The 18,148-nt window shown below is 50.3% G+C and overlaps 1 protein-coding gene across 1 annotated transcript in view; it reads left to right on the top strand.

Annotated features, from left to right (window-relative positions):
* Positions 1 to 14,874, top strand: part of Adamts14 (ADAM metallopeptidase with thrombospondin type 1 motif 14) — a 65,166-nt gene extending 50,292 nt beyond the window's left edge. The window contains exons 14-22 of the mRNA XM_048338951.1: positions 61 to 184; positions 921 to 1,001; positions 4,101 to 4,264; positions 6,137 to 6,305; positions 6,671 to 6,803; positions 8,191 to 8,398; positions 10,459 to 10,588; positions 11,016 to 11,066; positions 13,074 to 14,874. Of these exons, the coding sequence (XP_048194908.1) occupies positions 61 to 184; positions 921 to 1,001; positions 4,101 to 4,264; positions 6,137 to 6,305; positions 6,671 to 6,803; positions 8,191 to 8,398; positions 10,459 to 10,588; positions 11,016 to 11,066; positions 13,074 to 13,570 (1,557 nt within the window). The 3' untranslated portion in view covers positions 13,571 to 14,874. The remainder of the gene's footprint in view (positions 1 to 60; positions 185 to 920; positions 1,002 to 4,100; positions 4,265 to 6,136; positions 6,306 to 6,670; positions 6,804 to 8,190; positions 8,399 to 10,458; positions 10,589 to 11,015; positions 11,067 to 13,073) is intronic.
* Positions 14,875 to 18,148: the final 3,274 nt, after the last annotated feature.

The raw sequence follows: 18,148 nt of genomic DNA on the forward strand, positions 1-18,148 counted from the left end.
GCCTGGTCTAGGGTGATGGGTGGTGGAGTCTCCTCTCACTGACCTCCCCTCTGGCTTCAGCCTGTAGGCTGTGACAAGGAGGTGGGGTCCATGAAAGCAGATGACAAGTGTGGAGTCTGTGGTGGGGACAACGCCCACTGCAGGACTGTGAAGGGGACTCTGGGCAAGGCTTCCAAGCAAGCAGGTAAGCAGGCTGGGGCCACCATAGATGTTTTCCCTCCTTGAGTGATGGGACCAGGAGTCAGGAGCTTGCCCCAAGACCTTCCCAGGCTGATAGACATGGGTGACCCCATCTTTCCTGCATGCTGGTGCTTAGGGCTCAGGAGCTGTGTGCAGCATGCCCATCTGGGTGACATCTTATAACAGAAAGGATCCCAACCCTCTCGTTGGCCCTGGAGCTGTTGGTGGGATCAAGGGGTCAGAGTGATCTGAGGGTGTGGCCAAGACTATACTGATAGTTTTCCTTATCTCTCTCTCTTTTTTTTAAATAACTGGTGGCATCTCCTGCCTCAGACTCTTGGTATCTGTGAGTTCCTTGACTTCACACCTCCAGTCTGACCAAACTTGCTGTGGAAAAGGGTCAGATATTATTAGTCTTTTATATTTCAGTATGAATTAGATCTATTCCAAAAGCGTCAAGAAAGTGGGAGATGATAGTAGCACATAGGGCAGTGCTTGCATGGGTCCTAGGTTCTCAGGAACTTAGACAACTAAGGTTGTCTGCTCCCCCCAACAGTCTCTGCCCCCAACAGTCCCTGCCCCCAACATGTAGGAAGAAGGTCCCACCCCTATTTTACAGGTGAACAAACATGTGCAGATTGATTTTGTTCTTGATTCCCCATTGGGGTGGGGTTGGGTGCTGAGCTAGGGCCACCTGCTCAGAACACTCACTTCCTTTTCTGGATCTTTCCCTGTGTCAGGAGCCACAAAACTGGTGCAGATCCCGGCAGGTGCCAGGCATATCCAGATCGACATGCTAGAGAAGGCTCCCCACCACATTGGTGAGTGGGCTTGAGGGGCAGGGAGATCAGGGGTGTGAATCCAGGGCAGGTGGTATATACAGGCTTGGATCAGGGGTTGGTAGAGCTCTTTTGCTCAAAGCTAGCACTCTACCATTTTGAGCATCATGCCACTTTCAGTGTTTTGGTTAATTGGAGATGAGAGTCTCATGGACTTTCCTGCCTGGGCTGGCTTTGAACTATAAGCCTCAGATCTCAGCCTCCTGAGTAGTTAGGATTACAGGCGTGAGCCACCAGTGCCAGACTTTATGTTGCTTTTAAATGTATGCTGAATAACTTACACATCCTATGGTTTGAGAAGGTCTAGTGAACAGCCCCAGCCCCTGTACACCTCTGCCCCTTGGGCTAGTTTCTTTGATGGAGACAATGACTGCTCAAATTTCTTGTGCATTTAGATGGCTTTAAAAGGAAAACTAATTTTTTTATTGTTATTATGAAGGTGATGTACAGAGGGATTACCATTTTATATGTCAGGTAGAAAGCATGTTTCTTTTTGGACATGTCACCCCTTACCTTGCGCTCTCCCAGTTTCTCCCTGCTGTCCCCAACCACAAGTTGTATATCTCATTTTCAATATAGTGTCATGTGACTACCACTGCTGCATTTGCTTACCTTTTGTCCCTCCATTTCTGTGTCCCCTCCTTGCCCTCTCAAAGACAGATAAATGAACAAACAAGAAAACAAAAGTATCAACAAAAAAAGCATTTTTGAGGAAAAGTACTTTTATAGAGTATATTGGCCAGTTCTTGCTGCATATCACACCACTTGGAGCCACTATGTCTTGTTCTATAACCCTAGCCAGGGCTGGGCTCAGCTGGCTGGTTCTTCTACTGGCTGTCTGCATGGACTCAGGAAAAAGCTGACAGCTTGTAGGTCTAGGAAGTGTGGTGTTGGTATTGACTGATGGTTGGGGTTATGAGGGTGACAAGGCTAAGTCCTCAATAGACTAAGCTGGGGTTCCTCCCATGGTCTTATGGTTTCAGCAGTAACAGAAGGGAAAGCCCCAGAGGACGAGTAAGTTTCCAGTCTCTGCTTCCACCATTTTCTAGAATCCCATTGCCTCTAGGCCAGGTTCAAGGGGTAGAGAAACAGAGTGTGTGTGCACATACATGCGCCTGTGCAGGCACATATGCCAGTCCTGGGGCTTGAACTCAAGACCTGGTTGTTGTGCCTGAGCTTGTGTACTTATGGCTGATGCTCTACCACTTGAGCCATAGCTTCACTTACAGCCTTTCGGTGGTTAATTGGAGGTAGTAAGTGTCTAACAGACTTCCCTGCCTGAGCTGGCTTCACAAACCTCAGAATGTAGCCTCCTAAATAGCTAGGATTATAGGTATGAGCTACCATTGCCTGGCCAGAATGTCTCTTGATGGGAGAAGTGTAGTTCAGTGTAAAGGAGTGCCACGTGCAGGAATGGAGGGAATTGAGAGCTGTGTCTGTAGTCTAGCACATCGACCCCTTACTTCCTTTCATAATGCTACTTTAATACAGAGCCGTAAATGTGCAGACTGTGTCTGTGAGCATGCCAGGGTATGTGCCCTCTGAAGAAGCCCAAGGTTGGTGGCAGCCCTGTAGTAAAGGCCAAGACTGGCTCAAACTGGAACTGAGTTCACCCCATTTCTCATTGAAACCTGACAATCTATGAAGGAAACTGTGACCCCATTTTGCAGTTGAGGACATTGAGGCACAGAAAGGCCCAGAGTGGGTGGGTGAGTGGCAGAGCTGGAAGGGCATGTTAATGTCACACCGGTCTTCCCCCAGGCCTGGGACAGGGGTGTAGGCTAGGCGTCTTTCACCATGGCTGCTGTGAGCTGCCTAGCTCCAGCCTAGGGAGTCTGGGAGCTAAGAGAGATTAGACAGACCAAAGAAGCACCCTGGGTGAGTGGGTGGTGAGGGAGAGCCTCCGGGAAAGGCTGATGCCCTCTGGGCCCCCTTGCCCTGCCCCTATACCTCCACCACCATCGTGCTGCTTCTGTAGAACCTGGGCTCTGGCCTGGTTCCATCCCCAGCTCACTGTGGCTCCAAGTGTGTCCAGGATAAACCCTTACCCTCAGTAGATCCTCTGATCTTGTCCCGACTTCCGGATGTGCGTGGGGACACACTTGTAGAGCCACTGCACACTGTCAGTGAGCTGTTAGGATCATCTTCACACCCAGATGATGAGAACTCCTCCTGGACACCCTGGGGCTCCCCCCTGCCTTTCTCTTCCTCTAGCTGTGAGGGCTGCAGGCGGTGGCCCTTCCCCAGCCTTAGAGGTTTCTGGGGTGGCTGAGGGTACAGCCAAAGGACCTTGGCTGCCTGTTTTCATCTGCCCAGGACCGCCTGCCACCCCTTCTCAGCACCAAGTTGCCAGCTGCTTACCCACTGGGACTTTCAGGGAGATCCCTGGATGCTTGTAAAGCTGAGTTCTGTGCTGAGTCCTATGCTGGACAAGGTCCCCAAGAGGGAGCTGTGCCACTAGGCGGCTGGGAGAGATGGGGTGTTCATAATCACAGAAAGTGTGCAGAGCTGAGCATGGCTCTGTTTTCATGATGATAGTCCCTCACATTGTGCTTTCCACTGAGGCTGGGGCACACAGGGCTCCTTGCAGCGCTCAGCAATGCCCTGCAGGGTGTGCTGCTGCTCTCTGCTCCCAGGCCAGCCTCCAAGTGTGCTGGCTACCATGACCAATCCCACTCCCCAGATGGTTGCATGGAGGCTTAATAGTTTCCCCATGGCCAACCTGACTCCACAGCCTCTCTACTCCTAACCTCTCAGCTCTGTTCTACAAGCTGCAGGGAGGGCAGTGTCCCTAAGGGCAGAGCAATCTCAGGCAGCTTCCAGGAGAAGGGGATCATGCTGAGCAGTTACTGTGAATGGAGATTAGCTGGTCAGGAATAAGGAAGAGCTTTGATGGGGGAGTAGCGTTGTTACACCAGGGTCCAGAAGCAGGTTAAGTTTATTTAGGAGGCTTTGTGCAAAGGAGGGCTGGAGAAGATAGGTGTGGGCCCAAGGGCCCTCTGCGAAGGTCTTTATTGTCATATTTATGGGACCCTGTAATCAAGAGGAATAGAAATCTGTGTGACCCTCTTCCCTGGCCAGCGGTGAAGAATCAGGTCACGGGCAGCTTCATCCTGAACCCCAAGGGCAAGGAGGCGTCCAGCCGGACCTTCACTGCACTGGGTCTGGAGTGGGAGCATGTGGTAGAGGATGCCAAGGAGAGCCTCAAGACCAGTGGAGCCCTGCCCGAAGCCATCGCTGTCCTGGTGAGCCCTCCTACCTCTTGTCCCTGCTTACTGTCTTCAAGGGCCAGTCTGATGTTTTCTGCAGGAGGCCAAGGTGCCCTTCATCCTGGGGCAGCTCCTCATTTGTGCCTGAGCACTGGAAAGATGGCCAGGAGAAGGGAGCAGTGTCTCCTTGCTGTCAGGAGGGCCCATGCTCTCCTTTACTGCAGCTGGGAAATTGGGGCCTGGGGTGGGAGGGAGTGTAGGGCTGCTTTGGAAGTTCATCCTAGCACCTAGTGTTGTTGTGCAACACGATGTGGCCCAGGCTCAAGTCCTAAAGTGTCTCTCTCAGGCTTTTAAGGCAGCTGACCTGCAGGGCCACCTGGCAATGCTAGTATCTGAGAAGGGGAAAGAGCACCATTGTCCTGGCCTAGGTCTATCTTTGCCCAATCTATTTGTCTAGGCCTGGGCCAGGCCTCATACAGCAGGGCTAGGCTCATATAGGCTCATATTGTTAAGGCCAGGAGAGCTCTGTCTGCACACCGGTGGCTCTGGTGGGCAGCTGGGAGATCTTGGACAGGCTTTGTTCCAGGTGTAGTCTTTTCCAATCAGAGAGGTCCCAGAGGGTAGGCTCTGTGGCTGTTGATATTAATGTATTAATTGCATTAACACATTTTCTATTTGCTTTACCACCATAATACTTGGGGCCAGCTGATTTTCAGCAAGGTTACCAAGGCCATGCAAGAGGGAAACAAATAGTCTCTTCAACAAATGGTGCTGAGACAACCAAACATTCACCTGCAAAAAATGACTTTGGATTCCTACCTCACATATGCACAAATACCAACTCAAAATAGATCCAAGACCCAAATATATAAGCTGAAAAGCTACAGCTTAGAAGAAAACAGGGGTAAATTTTGGATTCTTAGGTATGAAGCAAAAAGCATGAGAGCAAAAGTGTATAAACTAGACCATCAAAACAGAAAACTTTTGTACATCAAAGGATAGTGTGAAAAGTAAAAAGGGCTGCTTAGCAGTAGAACATCTGCTTAGCAAGTACAAGGTCCTGCGTTCAAACCCCAGTACTGTCAAGAAAGGAAGGCAAGGAGGAAGGAAGGAAGGAAAGGAAGGGAAAGAGGGAAGGAAGGAAGGAACAGAGGGATGGAGAGAGGAGAAAAGGAAGTGGGGAGGGAAGGAAAAAAGAAGGGAGGAAGAAAGAGAGAGGAAAGGAAGGAAGGAGGAGGAAAAGGGGGAAGGAAGCAAGGAATTTTCAGAAGGAATCATTCACCAAGTGGGAGAACATGTTTGCAAACCATATAGCTGACAAGGGTCGTGCATACAGGCTGCTTAGCAACCAACTCTTGCAGCCAACTAAGCCTGATTGCTATGAACATGAGCAATGGGCATGGCTCCTGCCCCTGTCAGAATATAGGTCTGGAAAGGTACTGGTGGCTCATGCCTGTAATCCTAGCTCCTCAGGAGGCTGAGATCTGAGGATTGTGGTTCAAAGCCATTCCTGGCAGGAAAGTCAGTGTGAGACTCTTATTTCCAATAAACTACTTAGAAAAAAGCCAGAAGTGGCTCTGTGGCTCAAGGGATAGAGCAATAGTCTTAGGCACAAAGAGATTCAGGGACAGTGCTCTGGCCCTGAGTTCAAGCCCCAAAACTGGCAAAAAAAAAATAGGTCTGTGGAGGGAGGTGCATTCACCAGTGTGAGAGTTGCTTTTAGGCTTGGCACGCAGCAATTGTTTAGCACAGGGCACAGGAGTTTGTCACCTGGCCATTAGTGTGAAAGTCCCACATTTGGAGCCACACCTAGCTCAGTCCCCATTCCATGAATGACCCCATGGCCCCTTCCTTCCTTTTGGCTACTCTACCCTGCTCCCACACCACCTCTTGCTTGTCTTCCCTCAGGTGCTCCCCCCAGCGGAGGGCGGCCCTCGTGGTAGCCTAGCTTACAAGTACGTCATCCACGAGGACCTGCTGCCCCTCATCGGGAGCAACAACGTGCTCCTGGAGGAGACTGTCACCTACGAGTGGGCGCTCAAGAGCTGGGCTCCCTGCACCAAGACCTGTGGAGGAGGTATGGCTCCCCCATCCCTCCAGCACCCGGGAGGGGCAGTTCAGGGCCTCTGGGGAGGAAAGAAGTCAGAGTTAGGGCTGATGTCCCCATATGATGTGGACCTGCCTCAGTTTCTCCTTGAAAAACTCCAGTATGTGGAAACTATTCTGGGCATTGGGTTAGGGCCCAGGGTCCATGAATGTTCTCCTTGTTGGGGAGGGAAGAGGCAGTATTCAGAGCCAGCACTGCACCGGGCAGCTTGGGCAGGTGGAGCCACAGAAGCAGGTAGAAGGTAGAATTCAGGCTTTTTGGAAGGCCCCCACCCTGAGGATGTTGTCAAGACAAGAGGGTCCTGGAGTAGGTTCCCAGCCCTCTGCCCTTCACAGGAATCCAGTTCACCAAATATGGCTGCCGGCGCCGCAGGGACCACCACATGGTACAGAGGCACCTGTGCGACCACAAGAAGAAGCCCAAGCCCATCCGCCGTCGCTGCAACCAGCACCCGTGCACCCAGCCCGCGTGAGTGCTCCTGGCCTGTGAGTGCGCCCAAATGTGTGAGTGCTCTCTGCCTCCCCGAGGGCTCCCCATCTGTGTGAATGAGCCCATTCTGTGTGGATTCTCACATCCTGTATGAGTGCTCCCAGCCCTTTGAATGCTCCAGTCTCTGTGAGTACTATCTATGTGAATTCTGCTAGCCTGGGTGGGTGCTCCCAGCTCTAAGTGCTCCAGCTTTGTTAGTGTTCTCAGTCTTAAGTACTCTCAGTCTCCATGAGTGTCTCCTACTTCTCTGAGTGCTTCCTATCCTGGGTGAGTGATCCCAGTCATGTGGACACTGCTACCCTGGGAGTGCTTCCCATCCTGTGTGAGTGCTTTCAGCCCTGATCACATGTCTAGCCCTAGGGCTATAACGGCCTTCACGAGTGCTCCCAGCTTCTGTGAGCACACTTACCCCGAGTAAGTACTTTCTACTTCTGAGAGCTCCCACCCTGAGTGAATACTCCCAGCCCGGTGGATGATTCCTTCCTACATCCTGTGTAACTGTAACCATTCCATAAATGCTCTCAGCCTATGTGAGAGCAACCACAAGTGCTCCCAGCCTGTGAATGTACTGAGGGATGAGCCCCTTCATACCCAGCCTTGTGGTGCTTAAGACAGCTTCATCCTTCCCTCCAAGCTTCTCTTCCACATTTAATACTTTGCACTGTCATTCAGTGCTCCCCTTCAACAGGGGCAGGGCTCACTCTACCCGAGAACCTGGGTGGACCACCCATCCTCAACTTTGGGCTTCTTGATTTTAAAAGACAAGGGCTAACTTTGGGAATGTAGCTCAAAGAGCCCTGGTTTACTAATAGAAACATCAGGAAATGGGGAGGAGCTACCCTCATCCTCATCCCACCAGCACAGTTTGCTGCTAACTCATCCATGGCCTGCGTTAGATGTTGGTAGAAGTTGCTTTGCTCCTGAAATGCTTGTGGACTCACTGCAGAGCTTCTCAGGTGGTCCAAACAGCACTCCTGTCCCCATAGGAGGGACACCTGCGAAAGTGTGGCTTTGGTCCATGCTGGGTCTTGCTGCGGAAGCACCTGCACACAGTTGCACTGGGATATTTATGGGATATTGAAACCATCCTGATGTAAAAGTGGGGTAACTGAGACTTAGCAGGGTCCATACATTGCCTAAGGACAAGTGGGATGCTAGGACTTGAAATGTGCAATGAACTGTATATGAGGTAACAGCAGAGAGAGTAGGGAATCTCCCTGAGGCCACACAAATCAAGGTAGACCAGTTGTCCTGCTCTAAGCATTCTCAAGTCTAAACCTGCTTTTTGTGACAGGGGGAGAGGCTCTGGAAGGAGGTTTCCCCTTGGTCCCACTTCACTCCATCTTTTGTCCTATCTTTTGTCCAGGTGGGTGATGGAGGAGTGGGGTGCCTGTAGCCGGAGCTGTGGGAAGCTGGGGGTGCAGACCCGGGGAGTGCAGTGCCTTCTACCCATCTCCAATGGTACTCACAAGGCCATGCCTGCCAAGGCCTGCCCTGGTGACCGGCCAGAAGCCAGAAGGCCCTGCCTCCGTGTGCCCTGCCCAGCGCAGTGGAGGACAGGAGCCTGGTCCCAGGTAAGGGGTCCTCAGAAGTGGAAAGTACATGGGCAGAGTGGAGTCTGGGATGGGAAAAACCTGAGGACTTTTCTGGCACTTCTGGATATTTCCCCACATCTGGGCTGGTTTTTCTGGAAACAAAGCAGTGTAGCTTCCACATAAGCTGTGCTGAGGGTCTGTGTCAGGTTTTAGATTCATTTACATCTCTGCCAAGTTCACATGACACTGGGAGGAATAATATCGAGTGTTAAGATGAGCAAATCAGAACACAGTCTTACATACAAGAAATATATACCAAGTGCAGCTGCATGTGAAGGGATGGAACCTGACCTCAACCAGCAGAAAGGTTCTTGCCCTTGTGCGCCTTATGGTCCAGTGAGGGACTCAATAGACAAGTCAACCAAGGACAAGTAGTGCTCCAGATCCAAGCGGGAGCTGTGCAAGGTGATGGGGAATGTGACCAAGGACACGGACAGAGAGTGGTCAGGTAGTGGCTGCTTGAAATAGTGCACAATAGAAAATTTAAAAAAAAATTAGTGGTCCTTGGATTTGAACTTGCTAGGCAGGTGCCCTACCCCAGCCCCATAACAGAGTACTTTTAAAAAAACTAAAATTCCTGAGCTGGTTACCAGTGGCTCATGCTCTAACCCTAGCTACTTAGGTGGCTGAGAAACAGAGGCCAGGCATGGCAGATAATTCCAAGAGACTCTATCTCAAAAAACAAAACAAAATTTAAAACCCCATAAACAACAACAACACCAAAACACAAAACTTGAGATGTCGGTCAAGTGTTAGGAGCGCCAGTTCAGGAAGCAAGCTGATTGAGCATGAGATCTGGGTTCAAAACCCAGTACTTACTTTCTCCTAAAAAAAAAAAAAAAAAAGAACCCAAATTCTTCACTTGGGGGGATGGGGGTGTAGCTCAGTGTTAGAGAATTTGCCCAGCAGGTTAGAGGCCCAGGGGTCAATCCACAGCATTAAAAATAAATAGAGAACAAAAAACCCAAAAATTCCCACTCAGCTCATGCACATTTTATATTCTGTATACCATAGCTTCATTTGTTTTTACACAAGTAAGAAAGGTTGTAGGTCCTCCAAGGCCCTAACATAACACTAACAGTAGTCAGTGGAAATGTAGTCTCTTGTAAGACTGACAGCCTCTCAAGGCTGTGGTTTGGGATTTTTCGTCTTATGAGAGGATCAGTCAGTCATGTTTGTCTCCTTGCCTCCCTCGATGGTCATGACCTCCCTTCCACCCTCCAAGTACAAGTGGAGTTTTGTGAGGTCTTCCTCATCCTGCCAGATGCCACTGTCAGTGCCTAGGAAGTGATCCAATCATGTTGGGCAGCTTGCCTTTCTGAGAGCCTTGCAATGACAGCTCAGCATCCCTCCCTGCTGACCCTGTCACAGTAAGAAGAGCGTCAGGGGCAGGGGATGGTGTATGTGGAAGCCCGAGCACCTAGCATTATTTCCCTTCTGCCCTCCAACCAGGGAGGAAGAACTCATGCATTAGCATCTGGTGCTGGGTCTATCGGATTTCTGAATCAATGGCTGTCACACCAGAAGGGTCCATGGAGAACCTGTCCTCCGGCTCTCCTGCTTAACAGAACTGGAAACAGCCAGTGGGCAGCAAATGCCACAATCCAGGCCCCTGCTTAGCCTTAGTCACGCCATGTGGTGGATCAGGACAGGGAGCTTGCCAGAGAGTGACATGAAATATTTGAGAAGCAGGTGCAGAGCACAAACATAGTGGACTCAGGTGTCAGTGGCTGGAATAGGGTGCAGATCTGCCCTGGAGCCAAGGGCTTATCATTCAGATTGGGGGAGGGCCTGTGGGTCTTTAGCTCTTCAGCATTGCTTTGTAAGAACCTGCCAGTAGGGGAGAGGGTGTCCTGGCTGGGCTATTGAGAGCAGCAGTCTCTGCATGTCACTATGGTCAAGGGAGGAATAGCACCTCCTTTGTACCCTTCCTGTCCTCGGGTGCTGGCTGAACTCTGAGCTCACTGGCCGGTCCTCTGTCTCTGTGTCCACCTACCCTGATGCTGGGGGCTATGCCTGGCCCTGGTCCTCCCCTACAGTGCTCTACCACCTGTGGAGAAGGCATCCAGCAGCGGCAGGTGGTGTGCAGGACTAACGCCAACAGTCTCGGGCAGTGCGATGGGAACAAACCAGACAATGTGCAGATCTGCAGCCTGCCTGCCTGTGCAGGTGAGCACATGGGATGGGCTGGCTTGGTCCAGAGCTTCTTCCCTGACCCAGCTACACCTTAGACCCTCCCAGCCTTACATCCTGGCCCTTGGAGATTCCAAATCAAGGTTGAGCATCCCTAATCTAAAAATCTGACGTCTATAACTTTTCGAGGACTGACAAGTGGAGAATTCTATGGCTGCACTTACAGGATAAGTCACTGTCATTCCCTCAAATTACTCAAAATATTGTACAAAATTATCTTCATGGTAGGTGTCAATGAATTTCATATTTAGAATTCGGTTCCATCCCTCAAATGCCTCATTATGTTGCATATAAATATTCCAAAATACCCCCTGACCCCCATGTCTAAACTTCCAGTCCCAAGCATTTTAGATGAGGGATGTTCACCAATGTACTACATACAGTTGCTTCTCCTTATGTACAGGAACTCTCCAGAATTCCACAGTGAAGGATTCCACCAACAAGATATCAGCAAGTAAGTGCACTTCTCAAACCTTCCCTCCTCAAACCTTTCAGGGACTCGTGTCCCAACAGGGGCTGTGCAGGGAGCAGAGCTGTCATGTATCTGGGTGGCCTCGGTGTCCCCAGGCTGTCTTGGTCTCTAGAATTACAGTGTGCTGGGAGCTGAGAACTTGATTCCTAAATGTAGTGCACACGTCTTTGGGGACAAAAATCTGACCTGGACTAATGAGCTCCTTTATGCTTTGGCTGCAGAATGCTACTATGTTTGGCAATAAGGTGTGATCCCTAGTCTTCACTGAGGACATTCTGTCATAGACATTACTCTTCTGATCCCAAAGTTTGGAACCATATTTGGTTCTAAGCATTTTGGATCATTTGGTAGAGCTGTGTTCCCAGGGCTGCTGGGGAAGGGGGAGGGGGAGAAATGAGGGAAGGAGTGTATGTTCTGCTATGTGTGGCCATTTAACCAAACAATGGCATCACCCCTCAGCTTGTCTTCACATCTCTCCACTTATCCAACCATGTGTTCCAAGTTGCCGGCCACCTGCTGTGCTGAGTGTTCCCCCTCCTAGGTTTCTTCTCTCTCCCTCCCACCAAACAAGGTCTGGCAGGGTGAGTAGCAGAAAAGTCAGACCTCAACTCCTAGTTAGAAGGCTATGTGACCTTGTGCAAATCTCTGAGCCGTTCAGCTTCCCTCCTCTGAGACTGGCCAAGTTCCTGGGGAAACCTTCTATTCTTCCCCAAAGTCAAGAGATTCTGGTCCTGAGGTATTGGCGCCATCTAGAGGCCACTAGTATTCCTTTTCTGAGATCTCCCCCTAAACCTCACTGCCTTCTACCCTACAGCCATCTCTGGTAAAAATGAGTAGAAAGCTACACTGTAGCCTTTGATCTCAGGCTAGAGATCTTTGCTTGAATTAATTACAGAAACATTTTAGGTGCTATTTAAAGCAAGGAAAAACTAGAGCAGTCCCTGTGTGCTTTATAAATACAATTAATAATTGTAATGTTATCACTTATTGGTACCTGTCAGCACCATCCCCATTTTGGAGAAACTGGGGTGTGGAGAATTTAAGTGTCTTTTCCAAGGGCTCACAGTTCTTAAGGGCTAGTGTCTGGACTTGAACTTCCATTTGCTTAATTCAAATTTGGTGGTGGAAAATTTGATAATCTAGATGGGCCCTGAGTGTCAAGTGTTATTATATACGTGGGCAACCTGGGCCACAGCCTGACTGGCAGCAGGGGTCACAGTCCTGGGGGTGGGGTGGGAAGGGGAGGGGTTTCCACTTCTACTCAGAATAGGGCTCTCACGTTGGCACCCCCTTCCCCCAAGTCCCCTCTCCTCCCTTCCCTGCCCCAGGTTCTGTGAGGAGGAGCTGGGCACAGGCCACAGCTGAATCTGTGAATGAATTACGTAGGGCTGGGTTCACAGGTCTCCCCACCTAGAATCCCCTGGAGGTTTTGTTAAAAATCTGTGAGGGCACACTATCTTGTGCTCAAAAAAACTGTGTTAACTGTAAAACATTGAATGAAACTATTTTACATGAACTAGATTTTATCTGAAAGTAGGTAGGATTTTTGCTATGCTGTAACTGTCATATATTCTGGTATCTGAGGCAAGGTGGCTGCTCTTTTATTAACGAGATATGGATTGTGTCTCAACAGAAACAAAGTGAACATTTCAGAGTAAATTATTGCTGTATGTAAAAAAAAAATCTGTGAGGACCCCACTCTAGAGTTTTGGGTGTACCAGGTCTGGGTGGGGCCTGGGAATTTGCATTGTCTCCAAACTTCCAGGTAGTGCTGGTGCTGGGTGGATTTCCCCACCTAGGGACTCACTACTCTTAAGGGGCATCAATTCCTCCTCCTTTGGGAAGGGTTCTTTCCTGTTGGGCGGCCTGTCTCCATCTCTGGGAAACACTGTGTGTAGTAAGGACAGCAGGGGCAGGGGAGGGAGGATGGCCATGGGTAGAGCAAGTGTCGGTGTCACCTTCTGCCATTGGTCCTTGTGTTGTGTGCAGCGGAGCCCTGTGCGGGGGACAGGTCCATCTTCTGCCAGATGGAAGTACTGGATCGCTACTGCACCATTCCTGGATACTACCGACTGTGCTGTGAGTCCTGCACCAAGAAGACCTCAGGCCTCAACGCTAGCCTGAACAGCACTTTGTCTTCACTACCTCCCTTCTCCACTCCCAAGAGTCCCTTATTAGAACCTAGGGCCACTCTTGAAGCCACAGAGCCTAACAAGGGGCCAGCAGAACCCAGTGACCAGCAGCAAGACCCACCCACGCAGCTCCCGGGACCACGGGATGCAAGTACCTCTGTGACCCAGCATCACTTGGCTCCTGAGACACCAAGCACCGGATCACTCAGGGACCCCTCTCCCACCACCTCTCAGGGACCACCTTGGGGCTGGACCCAGACAGCTGTGCCAACCTCCAAGGATCAAGGACAGCCTGGGGAGGAGGATCCAAGGCATTGGGGCACCAGCCTTCCAGCCACCTCCCCAGTGACTTGAGCTGTACTACGCCCCTCCCACCAGTCAGTCACCTTTTCACTAGGTGCTACCCCGTGACAGTGGAGCAGTGACAAGGACAGACTTCCTTTTAAATTATTTGCCTTCTTGTTCTTGTTTGGGGCTGTGGTGCTCTGTACCCCATGATGGGGGTGGGAGGGTGGGAAGAAGAGAAAGATCAGGGAAAGCCCTAACCAGAGATACCTCAGCTAGCAGGCCCAGACCTGATCTCTCAAAGGCTCCTGGGCCTTTCCTACCATGACCATGACTGTGACCATGACCGAGGGCTGTCCAGCGTTCCCTCCCCATAGCCACTGGGTCAGGGGAGGTCTGAAGCTCACACTAGGAGCTTTCAGGGCTGTCTGTGTTCCCAGGTCTTATAGGGGCCCCAAATGCAAAGCAGGGCCAAGGGAGGTGGGGACTGCTCAAAGAGCAGGTGCAGATGTGGGGCTGGGATGAATATGGAGGCGAGGCTTCCCCACTACAGGGTAGGGTTGAGGCAAGAACCTCTCAGGCTCATATCTCCTTAGCTGTAGGCTCCATACAGGTCCCCACACAGCTCTGCTGGCTGGGGCCAGGGCAGAGGCCAGATCACCTTTGCTGCCTAGAAGGCAGAGCTTGTGTCCACAACTCTCTGCCCCTTTATTGTCTCTTCTGTCACTTCTGTAGCCACTACAGGTTACAGGCTAGCCTCCCAAGAGCATACCTAGGCCACCAGAGGAGGGGGCCCAGACACTCTGGACTCCATGTTCTCATCATGCAGAGGTTTCCAGACTGGTGCTTGACCCCTGCTGCTCCAGGAACCTCAGCTTAGGTTGTCACTCAGGCTGTAAGGGGGCCTGGCCTGGAAGGTGACAGGGACCCAGAGGAGATGTGATTTCTCAAGCTGTGCCCCTCTGCCATCCCCTTTTGCCAGACCTCACTCTGCTGGAGTTGGGGCCCTCACAGCAGGCTGGAGCTGGGCTCAAGGTGTGAGGTCCTGTGAGGCGTGACTGAGTGCAGGGCTGAGGACCAGAAAGGGCAAGGGAAGGACAGCAGCCTCTGCCACAGTGCTGGGCTTGTATGAAACCAGGCTCATTTGCCCTCCCTGTCACTGCCAAGGGGCAGTCCTCATCCCTCTGGATCTCAGGAAGTGAGTCCTTGGTGCTGTCAGTTCTTCCTTCCCTAGGCTGGAGGATTTGGAGCAATGGACCCCAGGCCTGAAGCCTCCTTGGGGGAATACCGAGGCCGAAGGCTCTTGAGGTCTCTCTGCTGTGCAAGTTCCTATGGGAATCAGCCTGGTTTGGGATAAAATTATATATTGTGAATTGGAAATCTTGATATTTTAAATGTATTTATTCACACTGTCCTTGGCATTTTGTTTTATATTTGTTATGTATTTATTCACATTGTCCTTAGCATTCTGTTTTGTATCCCCAAAGTGATGCTGTGTGTGTGTGTGTGTGTGTGTGTGTGTGTGTGTGTGTGTGTTTCCTTTCTCAGTACTAAGGGACTGCACTGGGGTATAACAGCAAGATGATTGGGGGTAGGAGCTGGCAGAGGGTGGCCTTGGGGAAGCCATTACCCACAAGGTGGAGATGCATAGGAAGTAGTTTTGGGATCTGACAAGAGATAAGCATTCTAGTGATCAGAGCTTCCAAGGGGTGGTTTCTTTGAAAGGTGGTGAGCTCTCCTTCCTTGGAAGGAACTAAGTACAACCTGGATCCCGGGCAGGACTGGAAGTGTATTCTTGAACAAGGAAGGCTGATATGAATCACACCGTGCAATTTTAAACTGCCAATCCACGAGCCAGGCATGGTACACACACCTGTAATCCCAGTAGTCACCAGGTAGAGGCAGGAAGACTGCACGTTTGAGTCCAGACTGGTCTACATAGCAATTTCATGGCTATATAACCTTGGCTACATCATGGGGCTCTGTCTCAAAAAACAAAACAAAACAAAGTTCAGATCCACAACTCATTCTTTGCCCATGTCAGACATCTCTAATCCATTACCACAGTTTCAGTGGACACACAGGTTTTTCCCTAGCATCTGTGTCATGAGACAAGAGTGCAGAGGCTGCTTTTCTTCCTTCCTTCAAGGTCTTCACAGGCCTGTGTGTGGGCAGAGCAACCCTGTCAGATCAAGCGCCATTTCTACCCTCCTCCACGCTTCTTCACACAGCCTCCCTTTGGGATCTACTCCATTGAAAACAGTTTCCAAATGGGCCCAGGAATGCACACATGGGGTCCCTCCCTACACCCCTCTGGGGACTGACCAGGGAGCTGCTAAAATCAGGCCCTAGTGGTGGAATTAGGAGTCGTTAGGCAGGAAATCCAGTGGACCCTGGTTCCCAGAGCCTACAGCAAGGATCATTGGTAGACACTGGGCAGATACTTTTCCCTTGGTCTAGAGCAATCCTTTCTATGGAGGCAGTAAGGGCAGAGTGGGGCCCTTGAAGAGCCCCAGCACCTCAGCAGTCCTGGCCCATTGTATGGAACAAGAATAACACATGGAGAACATACTGACATGTTCTCCCTAGCCTGAGCCCATGGTGGACATTGCCAGTGCATCTCCGCTCTCCTGCCCCTGAGCCCTGCTTCTCCCTGTAACTCTTTTCCCATAGTGCTCAGGGCAGTGGCACCACAGGGACAAGGAGGAGCAGCTATATTGAGTTGATAATGTTTTCTAACACTAGAGCCTTTGTTCAGGCACCATCTCCAGTAGGAAGTAGAGCAACAGTCATAAGCAGGAATGACCACAGTACTTGAATGGAAGGAGGAAGATATGGAAACCAGCCTAAGGGGGCTCCATGGAGGATGAGAGTCAGATACATCTGGGGAGTCACCAGCTGTCAGTATCCTATGCCCACCTGCTCATCTCAGAAACAAGGATGAGAACATTTTTATATTTGCTTTGCCTGTCTGTGAAAACAAAAACGAACCCACTGGGCACTGGTGGCTCATGCTTACAATCCTAGCTACTCAGGAGGTTGAGATATGAGGATTGTGGTTCAAAGCCAGCCAGGGAAGGAAACTCTTATATCCAATGAACCACCAGAAAGCCAGAAGTAGAACTGTGGCTTAAGTGGTAGAGTGCTATCCTGAGCATAAAAAGGTAGGGGGCAACACCCAGGCTCTGAGTTCAAGCCCTAGTACTGACACAAAGCAAAACAAAACTATCTTAAAGACATTTGCCAACTTCTTTCTGGAAGGATTATTTAGCTTTGAAGTATCTCTAGTCAGAAGATCAGCTTTGGATAATATTTACAAAAGGAAATGGGAGGCTGGGGAGGGATGAAACCCCACCCACTGAAATCAGTGTCCAGTATTCCATTTGCTTATTGACCAAGCCAGTGTTCTGACTGGGAACAGTTCCTATCTGAATGAAGAAGCCAAGACTCAGAGAAAAGCTTTGTCACGGGTCATATGGGGAGTGATAAGCCTGGCTCTGAAGTTACCTCTGCTCTGCCCGTGTCCTCCTCACCACCCCACCCCATCCCAGCCAAGGAACTGACCATTACACAAAACTAAGCCATCAGAAAACACTTTTTAATAGTGGATGAAATTGGACACCCCCTACAGCTAATAGTCTGCGGTTCATAATTAAAACACACAACATAGAACTTTCTCTGCTCCCTGACCAGACAAATCTCTCCCTCTCTCTGGAGCTTCACTTGCTCTATAAAACAGACGATTGAGCTAGAGGTTCACCAGGCAACGATCCAGCTAAAGGAAAGGGAAGCAGTTCAGTTAGTCTTGGGCCCAAAGGCTATTGGTGCCTGGATGAGAATCATCAAGGTGTGGGGCAGGGGACAGCTGAGTAAGCCGAGAAAGTCATAGCATTTATAAAGGGACTATAGGTGTGCAATGTAGGATTGCCCAACTCCAGGCAGCCTTGGAATGATGGTAGGGACTACAGCCAAACAGCTGTAGTCAAGTGGAACAAGGATCTGGTGTTTCCATTGCTTTGAGAGAACACTAAGTACTGATTTTCACATGTTCAAACAAGTACTTCAAAGGTCACATGAAACCTGTCAACTCAGTGGGTTTGGTCTGTGGCCATTGTATGTAGCCACTGGTCTGCTGAGCTGAGCACAGTAAAGGAATCTCCTAGCCAAGGGAGCCCATCAACATCTCCTCCTTGTCCTTGACTTCCAAGTCCAAGGTGAGCAACTCCAGGTGAAATGACCTTAATGGGCCAGGGTATGAAAAGTGAGTCCGGGGCTGGGAAGATGGCCTAGTGGTAGAATGCTTGCCTTGTGTACATGAAGCCCTGGGTTCAATTCCTCAGCACCACATATATAGAAAAGGCCAGAAGTGGCGCTATGACTCAAGTGGTAGAGTGCTAGCCTTGAGCAAACAGAAGCCAGGGACAGTGCTCAGGCCCTGAGTTCAAGTGTCCCAACTGGCAAAAAAACAAAACAAGCAAAAAAAAAAAGTGAGTCCTCCCTGGCCTCTGCCTGGACCAATAGGAAAGGCTGCTGCTCACAGTCCTGGAAAGAGAGGAGCTGGGCTATTAAGCCAAGAGACCTGGGTTTTACCAATGTGTCTGAGGGGAGTCATATCTCCCTCTGTGCCTCCATTTCTTTTTGATCCCT

This window comes from Perognathus longimembris, chromosome 2, assembly GCF_023159225.1.
Source record: "Perognathus longimembris pacificus isolate PPM17 chromosome 2, ASM2315922v1, whole genome shotgun sequence".
Lineage (NCBI taxonomy): Eukaryota > Metazoa > Chordata > Mammalia > Rodentia > Heteromyidae > Perognathus > Perognathus longimembris.